Raw genomic sequence first — 12,750 nt, forward strand, 5'->3', positions numbered from 1 at the left:
TCCTCCACTTAATACACTAAAAGGAATTACTTCTTTGAGAACAAGTTTCACTATTAAGTCTCATAACGCAGCTCTTTGAGGACAGAGGTCCTGCATGGGAAGTTAGTGCACTATGACTCCTAATTATTAATTTAATAATTAACACTCTTATGTATGACATCAGTGATCACCCTAGGCGCTTGACATGAGCTGCCTAAGCTATTATGGAAGCATTTTTGGATCCACAAACTCCTTCAGTATTTCAACAGGGCCATAGGCAAAATGGAAGCTCTCTCCTCCCTTCAGAGGAAAGTACATCCTTGCAGATACAATTCTAAGAATACAATGATGATATTCCCTCCCCTGCTCCTTCCCTCCCACTCTCTTCCTCCTACTCTTCTTTTTCCTTTCTCTCTCTCTCTCTTTTTTTTTTTTTTAGTTTTTGAGATAACATTTTAAATTGCATTACAGTTGAAAAGGCTTAATACTTCACCAAATAAGTTTAATAAGTAAAAAAGAAAAAAAACCCTAGATTAGTAGGAATATAAACAATGGCTATCAGCAATAATTGAATGGAAAAATGACCAGTTCACCCATATATAGTAAATTTTGAAGTTGTCACAGACCACCAAAACTATAGTAGTATAATATTCTTTTTTAGTTTTTAACAAATTCAATGTGATTTGTAGATAACAATTCTAAGAACATAATGAAGATCTACTATAACTATTTTTAAAGATTTTTATTTATTTCTTTGAAAGTCAGAGTTACACAGAGAGAGGAGAGGTGAAGCGAGAGAGAGAGGTCTTCCTTCCATTGGTTTACTCCCCAATTGGCCGCAATGGCCAGAGCTGTGCTGATCCGAAGCCAGGAGCCAGGAGCCTCCTCCTGGTTTCCCACGTGTTTGCAGGGGCCCAAGGATTTGGACCATCTTCTATTGCTTTCCCAGGCCATAGCAGAGAGCTGCATTGGAAGAGGTGCAGCCGGGACTTGAACCGGCACCCACATGGGATGCCAGTGCTTCAGGCCAGGACATTAATCCGCTGTGCCACAGCGCCACCCCTACTATAACATTTTTAACCATTCATTTGACAAAGGTATAAAACAAAGGTTTACAAAGCCATATTTGCAGCAGTTCTGATACATACAGATATTTCTTTCTTCTTTCTTTTTTTTTTTTTTAAATCTTAGCTCCCATACATAAGGGAGAACATGAGGTTTTTGGTTTTTTTTAAGTCCACATGCAATTTATTTTGCAATTTCTGTTTTTAACTCAAGGTTTTTTTTATTTTTTGACCGACAGAGTGGACAGTGAGAGAGAGAGGCAGAGAGAAAGGTCTTCCTTTGCCGTTGGTTCACCCTCCAGTGGCTGCCACAGCCAGCGTGCAGTGGCCGGTGCACCGCGCTGATCCAATGGCAGGAGCCAGGTACTTATCCTGGTCTCCCATGTGGGTGCAGGGCCCAAGCACTTGGGCCATCCTCCACTGCCTTCCCGGGCCACAGCAGAGAGCTGGCCTGGAAGAGGGGCAACCGGGACAGAATCCGGCGCCCCGACCGGGACTAGAACCCGGTGTGCCGGCGCTACAAGGCGGAGGATTAGCCTAGTGAGCCGCGGTGCCGGCAAACATGAGGTATTTGTCTTTCTTGATCCAGCTATTTTTCATTCAGTATGATGTTGTCCAATTGCTTCCATTTTGTTGAAAATGGTAAAATTTCATTCTTTTTCATAGCTGAATAATAGTCCATTTTGTATATATAACACATTTTCTTTAGCCACTTATCTGATGATGAACACCTTGGTTGATTCCAAATTTTGACTGTTGTGAACAGTGCTGCTATAAACATGGTGGTACAGGTATCACTTTGATACATTGTTTCCAAGTCTTTTGGGTATAAACCCAGTAGTAAGATTGCTAGATCATATGGCAAGTCCATTTCTAGTTTTTTTAAGAAATCTTCACGTTGTTTTCCTCAGTGGCTGTACTAGTTTACATTCCCACCAACAGTATGTAAGTGTTCTCCTTTGTCCACATCCTTGCCAACATTTGTTACTCTGTGTTTTTGAATTTTAGCTATTCTGGCACAGGTGAGGTTTTGTGGTTTTGATTTGCATTTCCCTGAATGCTAGTGATGTTGAGCATTTTCTATATATTTTTGGTTATTTTGTATTTTTTCTTTGTAGAACTGTCTATTGAAGTCCTTTGTCCATTTCTCAACTGGATTGTTTTGTTGTTATTGAGTTTTTGATGATATATTAGGATATTAGTTATTTGTCATATAGATGGCTTGCAAATAATTTTTTCTATTCTGTTGGATATCTTCACTTTATTGTTAGTTTCCTTTTCTGTTAAAAAGCTTCTGAGTTTGATACAGTTCCATTTGTTTAGTTTTTCTCTTGTTGCCTGTGCTAAGGGAGTCTTGTCCAAGAAGTCATCTCCTACACCAATATCTTAGAGTATTTCCCCTACATTTTCTTCCAGCAACTTCATGGTCTCAGATCTCAAATTTAGGTCTTTGATCCATCTTGAGTTGATTTTTGAATATGGTGACAGGTATGTATCTAATTTCATTCTTGTACATATATACATCCAGTTTTGCCAGCACCATTTTTTTTTCTTAAAGAATGTAGTCAGACTTTATTGTCATAATTCAAGGTTTGAAAACCCCAAGGGAAGGAATTTGGCCCTATTTGATTGTTTTTTTTTAACTTTTATTTAATGAATATAAATTTCCAAAGTACAGCTTATGGATTACAATGGCTTCTCCCCCATAACGTTCCTCCCACCCGCAACCCTCCCCTTTCCCACTCCCTCTCCCCTTCCATTCACATCATGATTCATTTTCGATTCTCTTTATATACAGAAGATCAGTTTAGCATACATTAAGTAAAGATTTCAACAGTTTGCTCCCACACAGAAACATAAAGTGAAAAATACTGTTTGAGTACTAGTTATAGCATTAAATCTCAATGTACAGCACACTAAGCACCATTTTTTAAGAGATTATCCTTACTCTACAGTATGATCTGAGCACTTTTCTCAAAAATCTTTTGGCTATATGGTATGTGAATTAATTTTTGGGGTCTCTATTCTGTTCCATTAATTGGTGCATCAGTTTTTATGCTAATACTATGGTGTTTTAATTACTATAGATTTGTAATATGTTTTGATCAGTATTGTGATACCTCCAGCTTGATTTTTCTTCAAGATCACTTTAGCTATTCTGGGTCTTCTATGATTCTGTATGAATTTTAGGATCTATTTTTCTTTTTTAAAAAATATATTTTTTATTTATTTGACAGACAGAGTTACAGAGAGAGGTAGACACAGAGAGAGAGAGAGAGGTCTTCCATCTGCTGGCCCATTCCCAAATGGCCAGAACAGCCAGAGCTGAGCCAATCCAATCAGGAGTCAGGAGCTTCCTCTGGATTTCCCACATGGACCATCCTCCACCGCCTTCCAAGGCCATAGCAGAGAGCTGGGTCAGAAGAGGAGCAGCTGAGATCTGAGCTGGTACCCATATGGGACACTGGTGCTGCAGGCTGGAGCTCTAACCTGCTGCGCCACAACACCGGCCCCAGGACCTCTTTTTCTAACTCTGTAAAGAATGCTATCAGTATTTTGATAGGGATTGCATTGAATCTGTAGATTGCTTTAGGTAGTATAGACATCTTAATGACATTGATTCTCCCAACCGGTGAGCAAGGAATATCTTTCCAATTTTTTATGAACTTGATTTCTATCATCATTGTTTGACCATTTTCATTGTAGAGATCATTCAATTCTTTGGTTAAATTTACTCTTAAATATTTGATATTTTTGTGGCTATTGTGAATGGCATTTCTTTCTTGATTTTTCTTTCAGTTTATCATTACCATAAAAGAAAGTAACTGGTTTTGGTGTATTTATTTTGTAACCTGTAACTTTACTGAATTGGTTTATCAATCCTAACAGCTTTTTGGTAGAGTGTTTTATTTCTGCTGCACACATGGATATTTGACTTCCTCTTTTCCTATTTTGATGCCCTTTCTCTCTCTCTCTCTCTCTCTCTCTCTCTCTCTTTCTTTCTCTTTCTTTCTTTCTTTCTTTCTTTCTTTTTCTCTTTCTTTCTTTTCCTTCCTTCCTTCCTTCCTTCCTTCCTTCCTTCCTTCCTTCCTTTCTTTCTTTCTTTCTCCTGTCTAATTGCTCTTGCTAAACCTTTCAGTATGTACTGAACAAAAGTGGCAAAATTGGACATCCTTGTCTGGTTTCAGATTTGAGGGGAAATATTTTCAGCTTTTCCTCATTCGGTATGATATGGACTGTAGTTTTCTCATATATAGCCTTTATAATTTGGAGGAATGTTCCTTTTGGAGAGTTTTTATCATGAAGGGGTGTTGATTTTTTTTTTTTTTTTTACTTATTTGACAGAGTTAGACAGTGAGAGAGACAGGTCTTCCTTCTGTTGGTTCACCCCCCAAATGGCCACTACGGCTGGTGCTGTGCCGATCCGAAGCCTGGAGCCAGGTGCTTCCTCCTGGTCTCCCATGTGGTTGCGGGTGCCCAATCACTTGGGCCATCCTCCACTGCCCTCCTGGGCCACAACAGAGAGCTGGACTAGAGAACAGCAGCTGGGACTAGAACCCAGTGCCCATATGGGATGCTGGCGCCACAGGCGGAGGATTAGCCAAGTGAGCCACGGCGCCAGCTCCCAGGGGTCTTGAATCTTATCAAATGCTTTCTTCATCTATTGAGATGACAAAGTTTTTTGTTCTTCATCCTACTGATCTGATTTACATTTATTGACTTGAGAATGTTGAACCACCCTTGCATTTCTGTGATAGATACCACTTGATCATGATGTATGTTCTTTTTGATGAGGTTTTAAATTAGATTTGCTAGTATTAGGTTGAGAATCTTTGCATCTATGTTCATTAAGGATATGGGTCTGTAGTTTTCATGTCACGTCTTTGTTTGATAATGCTGGCCTTGGGGGCCAGTGCGGTGGCGCACTAGGTTAATCCTCTGCCTTCAGTGCTGGCATCCCATATGGGCGCTGGGTTCTAGTCCTGGTTGCTCTTCTCCCATTCCAGCTCTCTGCTATGGCCCAGGAAGGCGGAGGAGGATGGCCCAGGTGCTTGGGCCCTGCACCCACATGGGAGACCAGGAGAAAGCACCTGGCTCCTGGCTTCGGATCAGCGCAGTGCCAGCAGTAGCGGCCTTCTGGGGAGTGAACCAATGAAAAGGAAGACCTTTCTCTCTGTCTCTCTCTCACTATCTGTAACTCTACCTGTCAAATAAATAAATAATTTAAAAAAATAATGCTGGTCTCATAAAAAGAGTTTGGCAGAATTCCATCCTGTTCAATATTTAGAATAGCTTGAAGAATATTGTACTTTTTTAATTTTGTTTTGTAGAATTCAGTAGTAAAGCCATCAGGTCCAGGACTTCTCCTTGATGGAAAACTTTTGATTACTGCTTCAATCTCATTGCTTGTTACTGTTCTGCTCGGGTTGTCTATATCTTCTTGAGTTAATCTTGGTAGGTCATATCAATCTATGAATTTATCCATTTCTTTCAGGTTTTCCAGTTTATTACTGTATAGTTCTTCATAGTAGTTTCTTATGGTCCTTTGTATTTCAGTGGTATCAGTTGTAATGGCTGCTTTTTCAAAACTAATTTTATTTGAATTTTTCACTTTTTTTCCTTGTTAGTCTTTCTAGAGGTTATCTATTTTGCTTATCTTCTCAAAAAAGCCACCTTTTTGGTTTTTGATCTTTTGCTTTTTTTAGTTTCATTTATTTTTGCTCTGAGCCTTATTATTTCTTACCTCCAGCTGATTTTTGGTTTGATTTGTTCTTGTTTTTGTAAGTTTTCAAGATGTATCATCAGATTATTAAATTGAGACATTTCCCTTTTTAAAATCTAATCACTTAATGCTATAAACTTCCCTCTGCTTTTATTATATCCCACATTTTGATATGTTTTATTTTCTTTTTCATTTATTTCAAGAACGTTTTTGATTTCCTTTTTAATTTCTTCAATGACTCATTGATCATTCAGTAGCATGTTGTTTAATTTCCAAGCATTTATGAGTATTCTATTGTTCTGGTTGATTTCAAGTTTTATTCCTTTAAGGTCTGAAAATATACAAGATATGATTTCAATCTTTTTAAACTTGCTGAGACTTCATTTGTGGCCTAACATATGCTCCATTCTAGAAAATGTTCCATGTACTGTTGAGAAGAATGTGTATTCTGTAGCTGTTGGGAGAAATGTCCTGTAAATGTCTGATAGTGTGTTTTCTCATTAGTATATTTCAACTCCAATGTATCTTTATTGACTTTCTATCTGAATGATCTGTCAATTGATGAGAGTAGGGTATTGAAATTACCCAGTATTATTTTACTGGTGTCTATCTCTTCCTTGAGGTCTAACAAGATTGGCAGTTTATATCTGAGTAGTTTTGTGTTGGATGCATATACATTTATGATTGTCATGTCTTTTTTTTTTTTTTTTTGACAGGCAGAGTGGACAGTGAGAGAGAGAGACAGAGAGAAAGGTCTTCCTTTGCCGTTGGTTCACCCTCCAATGGCCGCCACAGCCGGCGCACCGCGCTGATCTAATGGCAGGAGCCAGGTACTTATCCTGGTCTCCCATGGGGTGCAGGGCCCAAGCACTTGGGCCATCCTCCACTGCACTCCCGGGCCACAGCAGAGAGCTGGCCTGGAAGAGGGGCAACCAGGACAGAATCCGGCGCCCCGACTGGGACTAGAACCCGGTGTGCCGGCGCTGCAAAGCAGAAGATTAGCCTATTGAGCCACGGCGCCAGCCTGATTGTCATGTCTTATTGCTGAACAGAACTTTTTATCAAATATAATGTCCTTTATCTTTTTATACTTTTTGATTTAAAGTTTGTTTTATCCGATATCAGGATAGCTAGGCCTGCTTGCTTTTGCTTTCCATTTGCCTAGTATATCTTTTCCCAACCCTTCATTTTCAGTCTGTCATTTTATTGATTGGATATTGATTCTTCCTGCTCTGTTTGTGAATTTGGTGGTGACATGAGTTTTCATGTTTACTTATAATGCAGGATGCCCTTCATAATTTCTTGTAAGGCTAGTCTGGTGGTGGTAATTCTCTCAGTTTTTGCTTATGTGGAAAATACCTTATCCCTCCATAACCTTTTTTTATAAGATTTATTTATTTGAAAGATAGAGTTAGAGAGAGAGAGAGAGAGAGAGAGAGAGAGAGAGATCTTGCATCTGCTGATTCACTCCCCAAATGGCTGCAATGGCCAGTGCTGGGCCAGACCAAATCCAGGAACCAATAGTTTCTTCCTGATCTCCAATGAGGGTGCAGGGGCCCAAATACTTGGGCCAAGTTCCAGTGCTTTCCCACGCACATTAGCAGTGAGCTGGATCTGAAATGGAGCAGCCGGGACACAAACCAACACTCTTATGGGATGCCACTGTCATAGGCAGTGGTTTTACCCACTATGCCACCATGCAAGCCCCTCTCCTTCACTTTTTTTTAAAAAAAATTTACTTATTTACTTGAGAGTAAGAGTTACACAGAGAGAGAAGGAGAGGCAGAAAGAGAGAGATGTCTTCTATCCACTGGTTAATTCCCTAATTGGCCACAATGGCTGGAGCTGCACTGATCCAAAGCTAGGTGCCAAGAGGTTCTTCTGGATCTCCCACGCGGGTACAGGGGCCCAAGGACTTAGGTCATCTTCTACTATTTTCCCAGACCATAGCAGAAATCTGGATCAGAAGTGGAGCAGCTGGGACTTGAACCAGGACCCATATGGGATGCCGGATCTGCAGGCAGGGGCTTTACCCACTACACCACAGTGTCAGCTCCTCTCCTTCACTTTTAAAGGACAGCTTGACTGAATATAATATTCTTGATTGGCAGGTTTTTTTTCTTTTAAGACCTTGAATATATCCTCCCACTCTCTTGTGGACAGTAGGGTTTCCACTGAGAAGTCTGATGTTAATCTAATTGGTTTACCTTTATATGTAACTTGGCATTTTTCTCTTACTGTCTTTATGATTCTCTCTTTGTCTTTAACTTTTGACAATTTGTTGACTATATGCCTTAGATAAGACTTTTTTTTTGGTTGGGTCTGCTTGGGATTCTTTGAATTTTTGGTATCTGAATGTCCGTGTCTCTTTCAAGACCTGAGAAGTTTTCAGCTGTTATTTCATTTGTCAAGTTTTCAATGAACTTTTCCTTTTCTTCTCCTTCAGGAAAACCTGTAAAATAAATACTTGATTGTTTAATATCCCATATTTCATGTAGGCTTTCTTCATTCTTTTTAATTCTTTTCTCTTTATTTTTATGTGATCGGGTTATTTCAAAATTCTTATCCTTGAGGTCAGAAATTTTCCCTCCACTTGGTCTATTCTGCTGTTAATACTCTCAATCATATTTTTTATTTCACTGATTGAAGATTTCATCTCCAAAATTTCTGTTTGATTCTTCTTTTTTTTTTTTTTTTTTTTTTTTTTTTTTTTTTTTTTTTTTTGGACAGGCAGAGTGGACAGTGAGAGAGAGAGACAGAGAGAAAGGTCTTCCTTTGCCGTTGGTTCACCCTCCAATGGCCACCGCGGTTGGCGCGCTGCGGCCGGCGCACCGCGCTGATCCGATGGCAGGAGCCAGGAGCCAGGTGCTTTTCCTGGTCTCCCATGGGGTGCAGGGCCCAAGCACCTGGGCCATCCTCCACTGCACTCCCTGGCCACAGCAGAGGGCTGGCCTGGAAGAGGGGCAACCGGGACAGAATCCGGCGCCCCGACCGGGACTAGAACCCGGTGTGCCGGCGCCGCTAGGCGGAGGATTAGCCTAGTGAGCCGCGGCGCCGGCCTGTTTGATTCTTCTTAATGAGTTTTACCTCCTTGGTAATATTTTCATGCATGTCACTCACTGATTTCCTCATTTCTTAATCTCTATTCTCTTGCATTCCATTGAGTTTCCTTATAATCATTATTTTGACTTCTATAGCTGTAATTTCATAGATTTCCTTAAGTTTAGGATCTAGTTATGGAGCATTATTGTGTTCTTTTGGAAGCGTCATGCTACCTTGTTTCTTCATGTCTCCTGTGTCTCTACATTGATGTCTGCCCATCTGGTATACTTGTCCCTTTTTATTTATAGAGTAGGCTTTATTGGAAAAGAGTTTATGGTTTAGCTGGAATACAGTGTATCACTTGGCTTGTTGCTTTGTCTTTGTTCTAGGTGAGCCCAGGAGCATAGTCTCTGAGTGATTTATTTTGTCTTTTTTTTTTTTTTTTTTTTTTTTTTTGACAGGCAGAGTGGACAGTGAGAGAGAGAGACAGAGAGAAAGGTCTTCCTTTTGCCGTTGGTTCACCCTCCAATGGCCGCCACGGCCGGCGCACCACGCTGATCCGATGGCAGGAGCCAGGTACTTACCCTGGTCTCCCATGGGGTGCAGGACCCAAGGACTTGGGCCATCCTCCACTGCACTCCCTGGCCACAGCAGAGAGCTGGCCTGGAAGAGGGGCAACCGGGACAGAATCTGGCGCCCCAACCGGGACTAGAACCCGGTGTGCCGGCGCCGCAAGGCGGAGGATTACCCTAGTGAGCCGCGGCGCCGGCCTTTTTTTTTTTTTTTTTTTTTTTTTTTTTTTTTTGACAGGCTGAGTGGACAGTGAGAGAGAGAGACAGAGAGAAAGGTCTCCCTTTGCCATTGGTTCACCCTCCAATGGCCGCCGCGGCCGGCGCGCTGTGGCTGGCGCACTGCGCTGATCCAAAGGCAGGAGCCAGGTGCTTCTCCTGGTCTCCCATGCGGTGCAGGGCCCAAGCACTTGGGCCATCCTCCACTGCACTCCCGGGCCACAGCAGAGAGCTGGCCTGAAAGAGGGGCAACCGGGACAGAATCCGGCACCCCAAGCGGGACTAGAACCCAGTGTGCCGGTGACGCAAGGCGGAGGATTAGCCTATTGAGCCGCGGTGCCGGCCTTTTTTATATTGTCTTAATCAGTGTCAGGTGTGTCTTTAAGTGACACAGTAGTCTAGTCTGCTGCAGTTCATAGGGATAGAAGTGTGGCTTTGAGAGTAATAAATATTTCCTTAGGTGTGTGTCTTTATCCATAGAGAGTTAATGTCAATCACCTTGGCAAATGTGATAGCCAGGGCCTTGTTCTTGGTGCTAAGACAAGGGTGGCTGCCCCCTTGTCCTACTGATAAGCCTGAGTAATGATGCAGCTTGTGGCACCAATTATTGTGGATCTAGGACTATGTGATATATATAAACCCTTCATCAGGTCCTTCCAAGAGAGTCCAATTGGTGCTGTGACTTACAATACCAACAGCCCCAGTCCTAGGACTAGGGGGTGTGAACTGAAACCTGTTCCAGTCTTATAGAGTGACTGCAAGGTATACAGGAGATTTTACTCTGGAGGGTATGAGCCCAGAGAGGTGGAATGCACATAGGTTCTTCCCTAGGTCCACCAGGTAGATCCACTGGCACCACAAAATTTAGAACAAAGTGTTACAGTCCTGGTCTTATAGGGTACACTGGGATTATTACCCAGATCTCCCAGGGTGAGAGTGGATTTTTAGGGCTGCTTCTGGTGTTAGCCCCTAGAAGCTAAGGCAAAACCTCCTGGCTTACAAAGAGTGCATGAGCATAGCTCTGGGGCTAATGCCCCAGAATTCCCACAGTTGCCCTGACTCTGATTGTGATGCTGGTAGAAGCACTGCATTACTTCCCTGATTGGGGGGGGGGGGGTGCGGGATGCAGCTTCCCTGCTGTAAGCCTGGCAGTTGCTCAGACCCCAGTCAGCTCCCCAGGCTGATGTGAAAATCAGCAGGTGACTGTGGAGTTCCCTCTCAGCTAAAACTGCAAGCAGCAGGGCATGCGGCAATTTCTTCCTACCTTAACATGCTAGGATGGCAGCTCACGGCAGGCAGCTGGCTGCACTGAGCGGTGTCTTTCTTGTCGCATGGAGTCTTCATTGTTGTCTTTCACTTTTTTGCCAAAAATTTTCATCACTCAGATCCCTGGAGTCCTTCCCTTTTTCTTTTCATGTCCAAGAACAGCTTAAGTTAGTGTGGCTGTACACTGTTGAGCCATTTTGTGTCTCCTCGATACTGTTTTTAGTTTAAGAATTTATCATGGGACTGGTGTTGTTTCGTATCAGGTAAAGGCACTATCTGTGACTCTGGCAGCCGTATGGGCATCTGTTCAGGTCCCCGCTGCTCCACCTCTGATTCAGCTCCCTGCTAATGGCCTGGGAAAGCAACAGAAGATAGCCCAAGCACTTGGGCCCCTGCCACCCATATGAAAGAACCAGATAAAGCTCATGACTCCTGGGCCACCTGGGCCTGAATCAGGGAATGGAAGATCTCTCTCTCTCTCCCTTTCGCTCTCTCTGTAACTCTGACTTTCAAAATGAATAAATAAATCTCTGCAGGCTAGCACTGTGGCATAGCAGGTAAAGCCACTTCCTGCAGTGCCAGCATCCCATATGGGCTCCGGTTTGAGTCCTGGCTGCTCCACTTCTGACTCAGCTCCAAGCTAATGTGCCTAGGAAAGCAGCAGGAGATGACCCAAATCTTTGGGCCCCTACACCCATGTGGGAGACCAAAAGAAGCTCCAGGCTCCTGGCTTCAGATAGGCCCAGCTCACTCCATTGGGGGAGTGAACCAGCAGATGGAAGACCTCGCTTTCTGCCTCTGCCTCTCTGTAATTCTGCCTTTCAAATAAATAAATCTTTTAAAAAAAGAACTCTGGGCCGGCGCCACAGCTCAATAAGCTAATCCTCCGCCTAGGGGCACCGGCACACTGGGTTCTAATCCCGGTTGGGGCACCGGATTCTGTCCCGGTTGCCCCCCTTCCAGGCCAGCTCTCTGCTGTGGCCCTGGAGTGCAGTGAAGGTTGGCCCAAGTGCTTGGGCCCTGCATCCCATGGGAGACCAGGAGAAGCACCTGGCTCCTGCCATCGGATCAGCGTGGTGCGCCGGCCGTGGCGGCCATTGGAGGGTGAACCAACGGGAAAGGAAGACCTTTCTCTCTGTCTCTCTCTCTCACTATCCACTCTGCCTGTCAAAAAAAAAAAACTCTGAAAAAGTAGTAATAATTCATATAATAATTTATCATGTCTCATCGACCATTTTATCAGCCTCCCAGTTTGCATACTGTGATCTTTTACACCACTGTCACCGGAGTAATCTCTGTGAAACACAGCTATGAACATATCACTCTCCTGCTTAAAACCCGTCTTCAGTGACTATCACCTAAAAGAGAGAAATAAAACTCACAGAAGGACATTAAAGACCTCTCCAGCCTTGTGTTCAGTTCCTCCCCAGACTCATCACTTACACACTGTTGAATAACTGGCAGGTCCCTCTGGAACACTTTGAATGCTTTTAAGGCTCACACAGCTCACATAACCTCGCAGGATTTGCTCTTTTATCTGCCCCCTCTTCTACTTATTCCTCAGGACTTGACTCCCATGTCAGCCTTGTGGAAAAAGAGGGTTTTTTCAGCCCAACCTTTGTGCTGCCCAACATTCAGAGAAGTTTCCCCTTTTGGGCAACCATACAGCCTGACATTTTCTTTATGCAGAAGTTATCAATTGGTTCCTTTGGATTCACTGAATTTAAGTTCTTCCTGTATGTCAGTCTGCCTGCTTTGGCTGCTTGCATTCTCAGAGACAGTACAAAACAGCGCAGTATAACCTGCAGACCCTGCTATCGCCTGGGCTATGATTTCCAATGAAAAACCATGAATCATAGAAGCATAATTTTAATTTTAAAGTATTTTG

The 12,750-nt window shown here is 42.8% G+C and overlaps 1 protein-coding gene across 8 annotated transcripts in view; it reads left to right on the top strand.

The window, feature by feature from the left end:
* The window catches only part of CEP126 (centrosomal protein 126), a 147,980-nt gene that overhangs the window by 95,906 nt on the left and 39,324 nt on the right, over positions 1–12,750 (top strand). For 2 of the 8 annotated variants that reach the window (XR_016233982.1, XM_070077346.2), the window contains exon 11: positions 2,460–2,531. The exons of the other annotated variants lie outside the window; for them this stretch is intronic. Coding sequence is in view for 1 of the 2 variants with exons in the window: in XM_070077346.2 (XP_069933447.2) it covers positions 2,460–2,489 (30 nt within the window). In the remaining variant the exon portion in view is untranslated. The remainder of the gene's footprint in view (positions 1–2,459; positions 2,532–12,750) is intronic. 8 annotated transcript variants of the gene reach the window in all.

This window comes from Oryctolagus cuniculus, chromosome 1 (assembly GCF_051225735.1).
Source record: "Oryctolagus cuniculus isolate XC-2025 breed Fujian yellow rabbit chromosome 1, ASM5122573v1, whole genome shotgun sequence".
Lineage (NCBI taxonomy): Eukaryota > Metazoa > Chordata > Mammalia > Lagomorpha > Leporidae > Oryctolagus > Oryctolagus cuniculus.